Source organism: Dermacentor andersoni, chromosome 10, assembly GCF_023375885.2.
Source record: "Dermacentor andersoni chromosome 10, qqDerAnde1_hic_scaffold, whole genome shotgun sequence".
NCBI classification, from domain to species: Eukaryota; Metazoa; Arthropoda; class Arachnida; order Ixodida; family Ixodidae; genus Dermacentor; species Dermacentor andersoni.
Window position 1 is genome coordinate 26,330,004 of NC_092823.1, and position 12,345 is coordinate 26,342,348.

The 12,345-nt window shown below is 43.0% G+C and overlaps 1 protein-coding gene across 2 annotated transcripts in view; it reads left to right on the top strand.

Moving 5' to 3' along the window:
• The window catches only part of LOC126519083 (sulfate transporter-like), a 138,734-nt gene extending 131,483 nt beyond the window's left edge, over positions 1–7,251 (top strand). For both annotated transcript variants that reach the window (XM_055065264.2, XM_050168695.2), the window contains exons 16-17: positions 3,416–3,470; positions 7,027–7,251. In XM_055065264.2, the coding sequence (XP_054921239.1) occupies positions 3,416–3,470; positions 7,027–7,178 (207 nt within the window). In that variant the 3' untranslated portion in view covers positions 7,179–7,251. The remainder of the gene's footprint in view (positions 1–3,415; positions 3,471–7,026) is intronic.
• The last annotated feature ends 5,094 nt before the right edge of the window (positions 7,252–12,345 follow it).

The following is a 12,345-nucleotide window of genomic DNA, read 5'->3' on the forward strand; positions in this document are numbered from 1 at the left end:
TGTTTTTCACAGCCCCGTTTGAACGGCGATGCCTAAAGATAATCCTCGTCTTCATGCTTATTAGCATCATATCGTGCCCCTTGTGACAACTTCACCTGCGCGCCGCGCAGTTGCGTTGTATTCCACGAAGTGTCCAGACATGTGCTGGTTGCATGAAGCAGTTACATGTTGCATGTAGCTGGACCTCATCAACTCAAGCAGGCTAAGCAACTATTTGTCAACGTCCCGTTTTAAAAGGGATGCAAATAAGTGATAACCATCGGCAGCATCGTATTGTACCATGGGTTAATGGATGTAACATGGCCGCCACGTAATCTCGGTACCTGTGGTCATTTTCGGTACACGCTATCAGGCCTCCTCGCAAGGCACGAACCCTCTGGTGCGGGCTGCCGAAAATTCCACGGAGTCGCTCTTCCACCTTGCGCATTGATTGTGCTGGGTGCGCCGCGCAGGCCTGCGACCTTTTATATTGATAAGAACCCAAGGCTTCATAAAAGCGTGCGTCTCGAAAAGCCGTGGCTCTGTGACTATGTTACTACACTTCCGCCATTTATTCTGCCTCTACGAGATTGCCGTTGCTGGATATACGCTCTCCTTGAGCCTGTTATTTATAACACCTTACGTTGGTGCATTAGCTTATGAGGAGGTTAAACGGTATTGTGCATCCTGGGCTTTTTTACATCGACGACAAAATATTTTCAGGTGTACCACTTGCAAGCAAGTTTAACGAACATTTTCTTAATGCAGGCTCGCCAAACTACTCACGAATGACCCAAGCGTTAACGCCTATCGATTCATATGTTCCTTGCACTAATAGTAATTCACCGTTTCTGACACCTACATCGGAGCAAGAAGTTGTAAGTGTTGTAAAGCCAATGAAAGAGGGGTGCTCGCCAGGAAATGACGATATTAGTGCACGCCCCATCGAGGCCGTACTTCCATTTCTTGTGGGTCCTCTAGTATATATTTGTCATCTGATATTAGAGACCGGTATATTCCCTGATAAAATGAAAGTTGCACGCGCAAACTTAATATTCAAAGGAGGAGGAAAAAAATAATCTGAATAATTGCAAACCTATTTCTGTTTTGCCGCTCTTTTCCAAAATCCCCGAACGCATAATATACACGAGGTTAAACAAATTTTTAAATGCTCATAATATAATACGTAAACAACAATATGAATTTCGAGCTGGAAAATCAACGGAGACAGCACTGCTAAGCATAAAGGGCCGTATATTGGAAAACATTGAACAGAAGCTATATACACGGGGAATTTTTCTTGACTTTCGAAAAGCCTTTGATTTTATTAAACATGAAATTCTGATGGAAAAACTGGGAAAGTATGGTACCAGAGGAATAGCACATGAGCTGATAGACAGTTATCTCAAAGGAAAAAAAACAATACACTATTATGAATGAATTTCCGTCAGATATAGGAATAATTAGGTACGGTGTGCCACAAGGATCTATTCTTGGGCCTTTGTTATTTATTTTATACATCAATGATCTCGTTAACGTTCCCCGGACACCTGATATTATCCTTTACGCGGATGACACTAATGTATTCTTTTCTTTTCCGAATCTAGCCTCACTTGAACAACTTGCAAATCAGTGGCAGAGTCAGCTACAGATCTGGTTAAATAGCAACGAACTTGATTTAAATGTAAAGAGAACACAATATATTATTTTCCGCAACAAAAACAAGCCCTTGAATCATCACGTCCAACTACAGGTCTATAATACCAATCTATTTCCAACAAATTCTTGCCGCTTCCTGGGCGTCTGCTTCAAATATGACTTAACATGGACGGATCACGTGGATCAGGTTCGTCTGAAAGCATCTAGATCTATTGGTTTGTTGCAATGAGTAAATATCTTTTACCTCTGCGTTTGAAAAAGCAAATTTATTTTTCCGTAGTTCACTCCTATTTTATGTACTGTCAGCTAGTTTGAGGCACATGTAACAAATTAGATTCAGACCGCCTTTTCTCGCTTCAGTTCAGGGAGTTGAAGATGGTATTCCGTTTCGCACCTATTACCTACGATGCAGTTAAGGTAATGCCGTACTATCAACTTTACACTTTCTCATTGGCTGTACCTATTTTTCATCATATTAGGCATGATTTTACAACCTTCTCTACCAAATACTTGAACAGGAACCTTAGCCATAACTTGCGTGCAGTATCTGTCGTTTGGTCGACGTCATGCACAAGTTATGGTACTCAGATCATAGACAACGAAATAGTTACACTCTGAAACACATATCCTTTAATGATCAACTGTATAAATGATTGCAAAACCCCTTCTCAATTTAAGAAAAGAATGAAATTGATGCTTTCTTCTCCTGCCTCTTTTGCTTAGAATTGTACCTTTCTTTTGTCTTGAGCAAGTGCAATGCGAATGATTTTCTACATCATTGTTTCCGTGAGTTAGAATGATGTAATCAATATATAATGTCAAAGCATAAGTAAAACAGCATCTATTGCTGAATTTTCACTGTTTGTTTTGATCGCTCAATGTAGTGCAGTATTGTGTCATGCCGACCTGCTGTCATGATGTGTGATACCGAGGTGAAGGCCCTGTCAGGAGGCATTGCTGCCTTCTTTTGCCACGCCTCGTGGACATCCTGTACAATCTGTGTATGTCCCAATAAAATGAACTGAATTGAATAACAGTTTCTTCTGTTACATGTGTATTTTACCCTGTGTCCTCACTAGTTTGCTCTTGTTGTAATTCTGTAACTTTTTGTTGTAATCTAGTTGCGCAACGTAACACCAAGACGCTACCCGAAGTGTATCAAACAGCTGTGGCCGCATCTGTAAAACCATTCGGGGTAAAGGCAGATCCACTGCCGCATAGTCGAAGTGCACTTTTACTTTGTAGCGTGAATTTAAAATTAAACTGCGCAAAATAGGTCGCTTGGTTTAATCAATTACTCTTCTAGCAATGATCAACGTTAAGATACAGATATGTGTATTCTATGTGAACACCTACTAGCGTTCATATCTGTATTAATAACTGTCCTTGTAAATTTTTCTGCGTTACATATAAATGTCATTTCTCAGTAAAGGTAGAATTGTTAGGCAGCTTTCGTTTTCAAATTGGCTACCCTCCATATTGTTATCACCTGTTTTCTTGCATATTTTTTTTCAGAGTGAGTCTCACTTTTGTAGTTATTTGAGCATTTGCGCAACGTTTGCTTCAATGAAGAGCTCACTGGAAAATGCATTTTTATCAATAACCTAAGCCCGAGCCTTTGCTTGCGGTTACCTTTGGTAGAGTGCCTGCAAACTCGTTATGGTAATTTGATTTGTGAATTATTTGAGAACAATACAAAATTTAGTACACTATGACGCATCGTTCATTCTTATTAGGCCTATAAGAATAATATGCATATTCATATGTCTCCTTCTAGGTTTTGGACATGTGTCAACAAAACAAGTGCATCCTGTATTTGGCTTCCCTACAAGGTAAGTGGCCTTGTGATAGGGGAAGAGCTTAAGCACGCAAGGAGTTCCGAACTCGTGTTAAAATAGGCTTTAAGGGCGCAATTTACTTAAGTAACTCGTTGCTGCTACTGCTTCCAAGGCAACTTTGCCTCTTCCAGAGGGAAAACATAGATGCTGCGCTATTCACATACTTTCAGTGCTCCTTTTATTTTTCATTTTCATTCTTGTATACAGGTGACCAATGATTGCATCTTAAACAGTTGTCGACAGTACATGGCAATAGTGAAGTTTATGTTGATTAGCCTCCACGAAGCGGATACATGTGCTATTAGACACATTTACACAACTGAGTATTGCAGTAGGAAAATGTATATGAAGTCATGGTTTACAGAATTCTTTTTTATGGAAGCAGAGACGTTACTAATTTCTGTGCAGTACACTGCAGCGACATAGAGGCCTCTAAGTGTGCGCATAAAAAAAATTCGAAATTGCACAATTATACTGAATTGATATATGTACTCAATCGTAGCTCCCAAACAAGTTCTTTGTTACAACATCTGTCGATGTGTTTCGTCCTAACAGTAGCTGTGTGAGACGCGTTCCTTACTAATCCAAGGGTGACAATAAAGGCGATGCTAGGTAGATGAGTAATTGAGTGACCACAAAAATAAAGACACGAGTTCTCATGTTGTTCGAGTGAAAAAACAAAGCATTAAACCAAGTTAGCGGTTCTTCAGGGAGGAGCGGTGGACTTTCAGGAAATCCATGTTTTAATACAGCGACGAAAACATTTTGCGTCCAAGGAAAATGCTTGCTGAGCGCATAGGTTGTCGAGCGCATTTTCCGCAACTCTGACGACTGATTATAGCAGCATTGTCAGCGTTTGCTCGACAAAGGGTGGTGCACGAATTTCTTAAAGCTTGCCTGCCGTTTCATACAGTGTCCAGGCAGCTGCATGATTGCAACAGTGCTACAGCTGCCGCTTCATAATGTAAAACATGATCACGTTGCAATGTGATGGTAATCCTGATGTACGTTCTTCATATGGGGCTGTCAAACGCTCAGGCAATCAGTCTTTGCAGCCACAACCGTGATGTTTGCTACCTATGCTCAGCTTAAGTCCCAGTGATCTGAAGGTTCCATTTTCACCTAATTGTAAAAGTAATGCTAACATTATAGCTGTCTCACTCCATCGAAGTACGCAGTTTTCGGGTGTATATGCACGACAGCGCGGAATACTGACTTAAGGTTTGCTGCTTTGTACGCAGGAAATTTTAACTGATCTTTGTTTTCACTAATCTTTAAAGAAAGGGAAATTTCCTTCTTACTTTCTTTTTCCAAATTCGTTAGTTACTCGGACCCGCCGTGCTTGCTTTGTGGCTTTGGTTTTGCGCTGCTGAATACGAGGTCTGGGGATGAAATCCAGGATACAGTGGCCGCAATTCGGTGGGGACGAATCGCAAAAACACCCGTGTAGTTATTTTTAGGTTCACGTGAAAGAACCCGAGGTGGTTGAAATTAATCGAGTCCCCTACTACTGGCGGGCCTCGTAATCAGATTGTGGTTTTGGGACGTGAAATTCCATATTGTTTTTTACTTACTCGTCTAATATTTCTAGGCACCTAATTGTTTGTTAAATTTCACGTTAAATCCCCCACTGTGATGATTTTGCTATTTTAATTATCTGCAATCTTCGTTATTTAATTCTGTGGTTATGATCCTCTAGGACAAGATAAATATTATGGCCGGTTACTTCTCAGAATTTATTTATTCCTCACGCGGGACTGTTGTAGGTCCAAGCAGAAGTGAACACACAAGACATATCGTCAAAAAGGAACAACAATGTATGTCGCGCACGCACTGCGGAAAAGCATTAGGCGGAACAAAAGAGCATACACAGAGTACATAGTACATGCAACAATGCCTACAGCATGTAACCTCATTGGTCTTGAGCTAGACAGACGGATTTCTCTTGTTTGACAAAAAATATTGCCGCAGGCTCATAGTTTAGACCATCACCTGGCAGGCTTTTCCACTTCTCCACAATTTTTGGGAAAATTGGATGCTATAAACTATCACAAAGAGCAAACAATGGTCATATTTTTTTTGTCATGACTGGTTCTGGATCAACTGCGAGCAGATGGAATCATGTACTTATATATATGAATATGTACGATTCCATGATCGAGCCAGTACAATTACTCCATGAAACCAAAATGTCGCCTTGCACGCATGCAAAATTTCCGGCTTGAAATTTGAGAACAGGAACACTTCCATGCCGCGATTACTTTAACTGAATAAACGTAAGCACCTTTTTAAATTTTTTTTATAATTTAACACAATTTTACTGTTCATGGGCGCTCCGAACAATTATTTGATACTCTACTGTAGGTGGGACTAACGTTTCGTGTGCTGTTATCCTACCGTTGCCAGGAGTGGCAGATAACTTCAGCCGCCGTAAAATCAATTGATGAAAAACGGTTGCCCATACAATTTCAATTTGTTCTATGCCATTGTATCATCTGAGTCCGATACCTTTCCGATATTAGCGCAATCTAGACCATTGCTAAATAAGCGGTCGTACAAAAACCAGTAGCCCTTCTTCTGCGGCTAGCATTAAACACGTAGTTTCTTTTATTTATAGTCATCTCCATACCCCTTTCTCACACTAGGCCGCCGTAATTTTTAACAATGTACACAGGCTGATTTTCTCCCTTGCTTCACCAACAGCCGTAAAAACAACACAGTGGTCGGTGAACAATCACACTGTTATGCCAGGTTCTTTTGCAAATATTAAGAAAGAGCAAATGTCTCAAGACTGCTCCCGTCCTTTAAATGCCTCAAATTTTTGATGGTGATACCAGTCTGTATTATTTATCGTCTCGAATTTACTTCAATTTGATCGGTAGTTCCCTCTGCATAATTTCGTTGTATTTTCAGTTCCGATTTATTCAGGTTAGTAAGTGACCTGCTGCGCATAACATCAGCAATGACCTTGGCAATTCAGTATAAATATTTCATGTGGAGACTGCAACAGACCTTTTCGGTTAAGCAACACGTAATTTCAATATGTTGGGTAACTGTGGGAATCCACTTTCGCAAGCTGTGTTGTCCCGAGCAGATTAAACTCCTCCGGGTACTGCATTCTGACATAACAGACTGCATTAATTTTCAACATTGACTAGTTAGGAATATCGGCCTGTACATGTCAGTATGAAGTCACGACCTGGCGTCCTTATGGCGTTAAGTTCCAGTAGCAATCTTAAAATGCATGATTTTGTTTTTACTACCTAAGACATTTCAGTCTTACAGTGTAGCATGCGTGAAGGCGGTGCAGAGGTGCTACTTGATACATATTGGAATCAAATGTCCAAGCTATTCCCGTTAATGGTGTTTCTTTTTTTCTGCGGCACATAAGTCTTAGTTTATCTGATGCTGCTTTTGTAGCAATTCACCTTCGTCTCCGTCACGCTTCGCGCTAAAGGAAGCACTTTTTGCCAACGAGACTAACCATCACTAACCATGACTAACCATGACTTATCTGACATGTGTGTTCTTATCTGTTCTTCCTACCTAGATTCAGCGCTGCGCACCATCAAGACACAAAAAGCCCTGTTTGAGAAAATTGGGGACGACCACATCGCGCCAACGATTCAAGATGCAGTAGCACTGGCTAATTACGAGTTACCTCCAAGACTACTTGGTATTCAGCTGCAAACGCATCTTTGACTGTAGGCCAAACTTGTCTCGATTGTTTTAGCATCAGAACAAGTTAAAATGAATAAAACGCTGGTACAATTTCTGAATGCTTCAGGCAGTGCTTTCAAGTAGTTTTGCATCGTTCTAACCCGGATGCGATTTCTGTGGTCATACTTGAAATACGTCAAATTCATAAACGTCACGGTAGTTTCTTATCCAGTCGATGTCAAAGTTTAGTTACAGCATGTGGGTTTCGTGGACTTAAATTTGGCAGGAGCTTGCGAGGGTAGCCCGGAAAACGTACAACACCATGTTCTTGGCATATTTATTTATTTATTTACTTACTTATTTTTTTGAAATTCAGGGCCATTACGGCATTAAAGAGGGGATAAAATAATATACGGAGGCGTTTTTTTATCATAAACAGAATCTTTAAAATGTAACCCATGGAATGTCATTCAGCTAATTACTCTAAGAGGTAGAACTTATTAGCACGAGAAATGGAATGGAGTATTTGGCTAATGCAAGACTTTTTTGATTAATCAGTTTAGACATATATTGCAATTTGCCAATTGTACCCCATGGCTTTGAAAAATATATTCACTTAAAACGAATTATGAAGAGCATATCAGTTTGACATATACGTTCTCAAAGTTTGCACCGAAATGCATTGGCGTTCCCGGAATCTTTCAGGTTCAGTGTAGAAAAGACATTTCGTTAAAAAAAAAACAAGTTGAAGAACAAGGCCTTTTTACCGCTACTTAGAATGCAGTTATCTCAGAAGAAGGTTAGTTTCAAAATTTGGTTCAAGTGGGCATGCCTTATGAAGTCCCTGAGTACTTTAGTGCAATATTTGCACTGCAGTAGTTGGTTAAAATTTTCATTAGTTAAGTTTTGGTAGTAATCAAATTATGCATTTTGATTCCCTTTGTAAGCAATGTTGTGTCTTTGAGTAATCCATCGGAACAAGTATTATTCCCACAAACAATTTTTAACATAATATAAGACCCGGTACAATTCAAGGCTGGATATTCGAATACCTGATTACGGGCCCTACCTTTGGCAATAATAATCTTCTGCGTGTCCGTGGTTCGTAAACTTTTCGTGCTGACTGTACTTGTTACGTTTGCAATTCTTCGGGGTGGAAAGTAACAGACGAAGAAGCATGTATATAGAAGAAAGTAACATGCCTCGAAGTTAGAATTGCAAAAATGAAGTGAGCACAACGGCTTGCCGACCAAGAGCACATACGTAGTGGCCCAAGCAGGTCAACGACTTGGGACACCGTGTCGGCGTAAGTGGCTAGATAAATACGATGGCAGTGCGATGGCGTTACTGTAATGATGACAATGACAAAATGACAGCGTGACGACGGCTGCATGATGACTACTATGTGGCGAAGATAGTGTGATGATGGCGACGAGACGAGAGGTGGACGACGAAGCTTGAATGTCGATGATACGACGACAGCGATGACATTCCAACCAAGAACACAAAACTTGTGCCCCAAGCTATTGCGTAATTGGACGGACCACTGGGTTGGAGTAGAAGGTGTGACGACGACAGCAGGACGAGAGTACCACCAAGACGTCATCACAATGGGGGTGTGACAAGGAATGCATAACGAGTGCTTGTGGACGATGGCGGAATGATGAGAACGTGATGAGAATCGGATAACAAAGATGGAATCAGTACAATACAACGACTACGCAAGGCATCATGGCCACAAGCCCATACCTCGTAGCCCAAGTCCATTGGACAACTTGGGCCACTAGATCGGGGTTGAAGGCGTGACGGCGACGGCATGACGAGGTTAAGACCACGAAGCTGGAATAACAACCATGGAATTACCACGACGGCATCACGACCACGAGCATGTACCTAGTGCTTGCTCCAAGCAATGATTCAACTTAGCTGACTGAGTCAGCATAACAAGACAGACAGACAGACAGACAGACAGACAGACAGACAGACAGACAGACAGACAGACAGACGGACAGACGGACGGACGGACGGACGGACGGACGGACGGACGGACGGACAGACAGACAGACAGACAGACAGACAGACAGACAGACAGACAGACAGACAGACAGACAGACAGACAGACAGACAGACAGACAGACAGACAGACAGACAGACATTTTATCCGGTGCTCCAGTCGCGATTTGACGAATTTTTCGCATGATCGCAAAACCGCGCGGTTGAAAGTAATTCAAGTGGACGTGCAAATGCAGCAGTGTGGACCCTTCCTTAAAAGGGATCATGCTTTATTCACAGAAGCAGATTCAGATATGCAATAGGAGACCCATCCCAAGCTTACTAGCCTATATTGATTTGTATACCAGCATCAGCTCCTAACCCTATTAACCTTGCGTTACAGTAACATAGTTATTGTCGGTTAAACATTTTCCCCCCCTATTCACGTTTTCACGATGGACAAGCTGCTCGACACATGCCACTTTTTCACGAAATAGGAAATCTGGAAGTCAGTCACTTTCGCAAGCTACTTCCTAAACAGATAGCAGGAATATCTGTATAGAAAACTAGGTGACTCGCAGTCGTGGAACCGAAAGGTTTATCATATTGTTCCATTATCTTCGTCGTGTCGAAATCCTCCATTTACGCTCCCAATGAACCAGACCTCACTTGATATTCACGTCGACGGAGTCCCGTTGACGGCGTTAAACAATACTGTCGCAGCACTGCGCGACAGAAAAAGAAGTAGAGTGTGCGCGCGTGATCTCGGGGTAGTCTGCGCCGTCTGGGCCTGGCCTGTAGCTTCCCTCTCGGACCTCGTTGCACCCTGTAAATAAACATCATTCGTAGCATCTTTGGTAGAGGTGCGGGGTAAATCTTCGACGATCCTGGACGACCCAGCTCTACCAACTATCCGACGGAGTAGGCGCTTGGCCGGTTTACGACCACAAGCAGCGGACATGGCCGATTTCGGAGAAGCCAATGACGACCCCACCTGCGGCGGACCAGACAGCAATCACGCAAGTCAGGCTGGCTACTGGACACCGCTGCGAGAGCCACCCACCTTTTCGGGGAAGGCGAACGAAGACGTCGACGACTGGCTTAAACACTATAACAGAGTGAGTCGCCACAACCACTGGAGCACTAAGAAGCAGTTCGATAACGTGTTTTTTTTTTTTTTGTGGCTGGAACCGCGCTCCTCTGGTTTGAAAACCACAAGAACGTTCTGTAAAGCTGGGATAATTTTGTAGAAGAATTCACCAAGTGCTTCGGGGCCCTATCTCCAAGAAAAAGAAGGCTCAACAGACGCTTTCCCGACGAGCTCAATTTCCTGGCGAAACGTGTACAACGTACGTAGAGGCTGTTATCGGTCTCCGGTATCCGAGGTCACCGCTATCCGAAATAGCGGTGACCAAAGTTTGCTTTTGGGGCGACATAATCTCCGAAGTGTGCACACAGACAAATCCCGCCACTGGGAGCTCCGTGCCTGACAGGCCAGCACCTACAGACAAGTTGAGAGTACAGCGAACGCTAGGCGTTGTCAATTACTTTGGAAAGATTCTGCCAGCGCTGGCTACAAAAACTCAACCAATGCGCCAGCTGATAAAGAAGGATACGGTATCCGAGTGCAGCGACTATCACGCAAGGGAATGGAATGAACTGTGCAAGTGCCTCAGCGCGCAGCCTTTGTTGGCAATTTACGATACCACAAGAGACACGAAAATCACGTCAGACGCTTTCCAATATGTCATAGGGTCCGTTCTAATGCAGCGGTACGGGGGATCATGGAAATCTGTGGGTTACGTTTCGCGGGTATGACGGAGACTTAGGAAAGATACTCGCAGTTTGAAAAACAAGGAATGACGGTGGTATTAGGACGCGAAAAATCGTGTACGGATGTAAAACTTCGTGTACGGACGTAATGTCGTTCCCGAAGCCAACCACCTCCCACTAATAGCCATCGCGCAGAAAGCCTTTGGTGAAATGACACCACTTCTGCAGCGTTTTTTTTTTTCCTTCGGCTGCTGAACTATGATTCTGAACTACAATTTGAACTACGACTGTGATACCAACAAACATGCGTCCAGAGGTACTGCGCAGAATACACGACTGGCACATGGGGCTTAAAAAGTGTAAACCACGAGCACGACTGGTCGTTTTCTGGCAAGGCGTAAATAGGGTTATTGACATACTCGTGAGCATGCGTGTAGATTGCAGAAAGGTTTCTACAAACAACAGACCAGCCTATCATTATACGCCCTGTTCCTGAGCACGCTTGGTACAGAGTCCATGTCGACATAATTGAGTATTCTCGAAGCTCCTAACTCTGTGCATGCAATGCGCTGTTCAATTTTCCCGAAATTGAATTGGTGCGCGACACAATGTCTGCCACAGTCGTTGACAGATTAAGCGCGACGCTCACAAGGTATGCCATTCGCTTCGGGGTTTGTACTCACGCAGGGCCTCAATTCACTAGCCGATAATTTTCAAACTTTGCAAGAAACTGATTTTAAGCACATAATTTCAAGCCCTAGATTTCCGCGTTCACTCGGGCTGGCTGAAAACGGCGTACAAGTCGTGAGAAGAGTTCTCAAGAAAAGAACCAAAGGAAAAAAAATTATTTTTGGCTAGGACTACGCAATTACAGGCCCAACCCGTTGGAAGGCGGTCGGTCACCAGAAGCGATGCTTCATGGTCTAGCACTGCACATTTCAATACCGGACTTTCAAGAAACAACAAGCCAGGTTCAGAAAAAAAATATGAGCAGACTACGCCAAAGAGGGCAAATATTCCACCCTTACAGAAGGGTGAAATGGTTCTCATTTAAGGGGACACAATACATGAGCAACGAAGGCAAAGGAAGTCATCAGGATGCGGCCTAGTGCTGCAGTTGTAACGGCCGACAAAGGCAATGTTATACGACGTAACCACCAACATCTACTCGCAGCGAAAGAACTAGTGGACAGTTCTGCGGAAGATACGTAGGGTGAGGGATGGGACCACACACAAGGAACCAGTCCAATATGAACTACCAGCAGACAGCCAAACCACGTCAGCCCATATGCTGAAAAGATCTACCCTAAACAGAAGGCATCCGGAGCGGTTAGCCTACGGCGACAATTTCGTCCAGGCCCCATGACATTTGTTTCCGTAGTGCTGGTCGAGCCACCATGTTACATAGTTCTTGCTTTGCTTTTCACTCCTTCAGAGGAAGGAA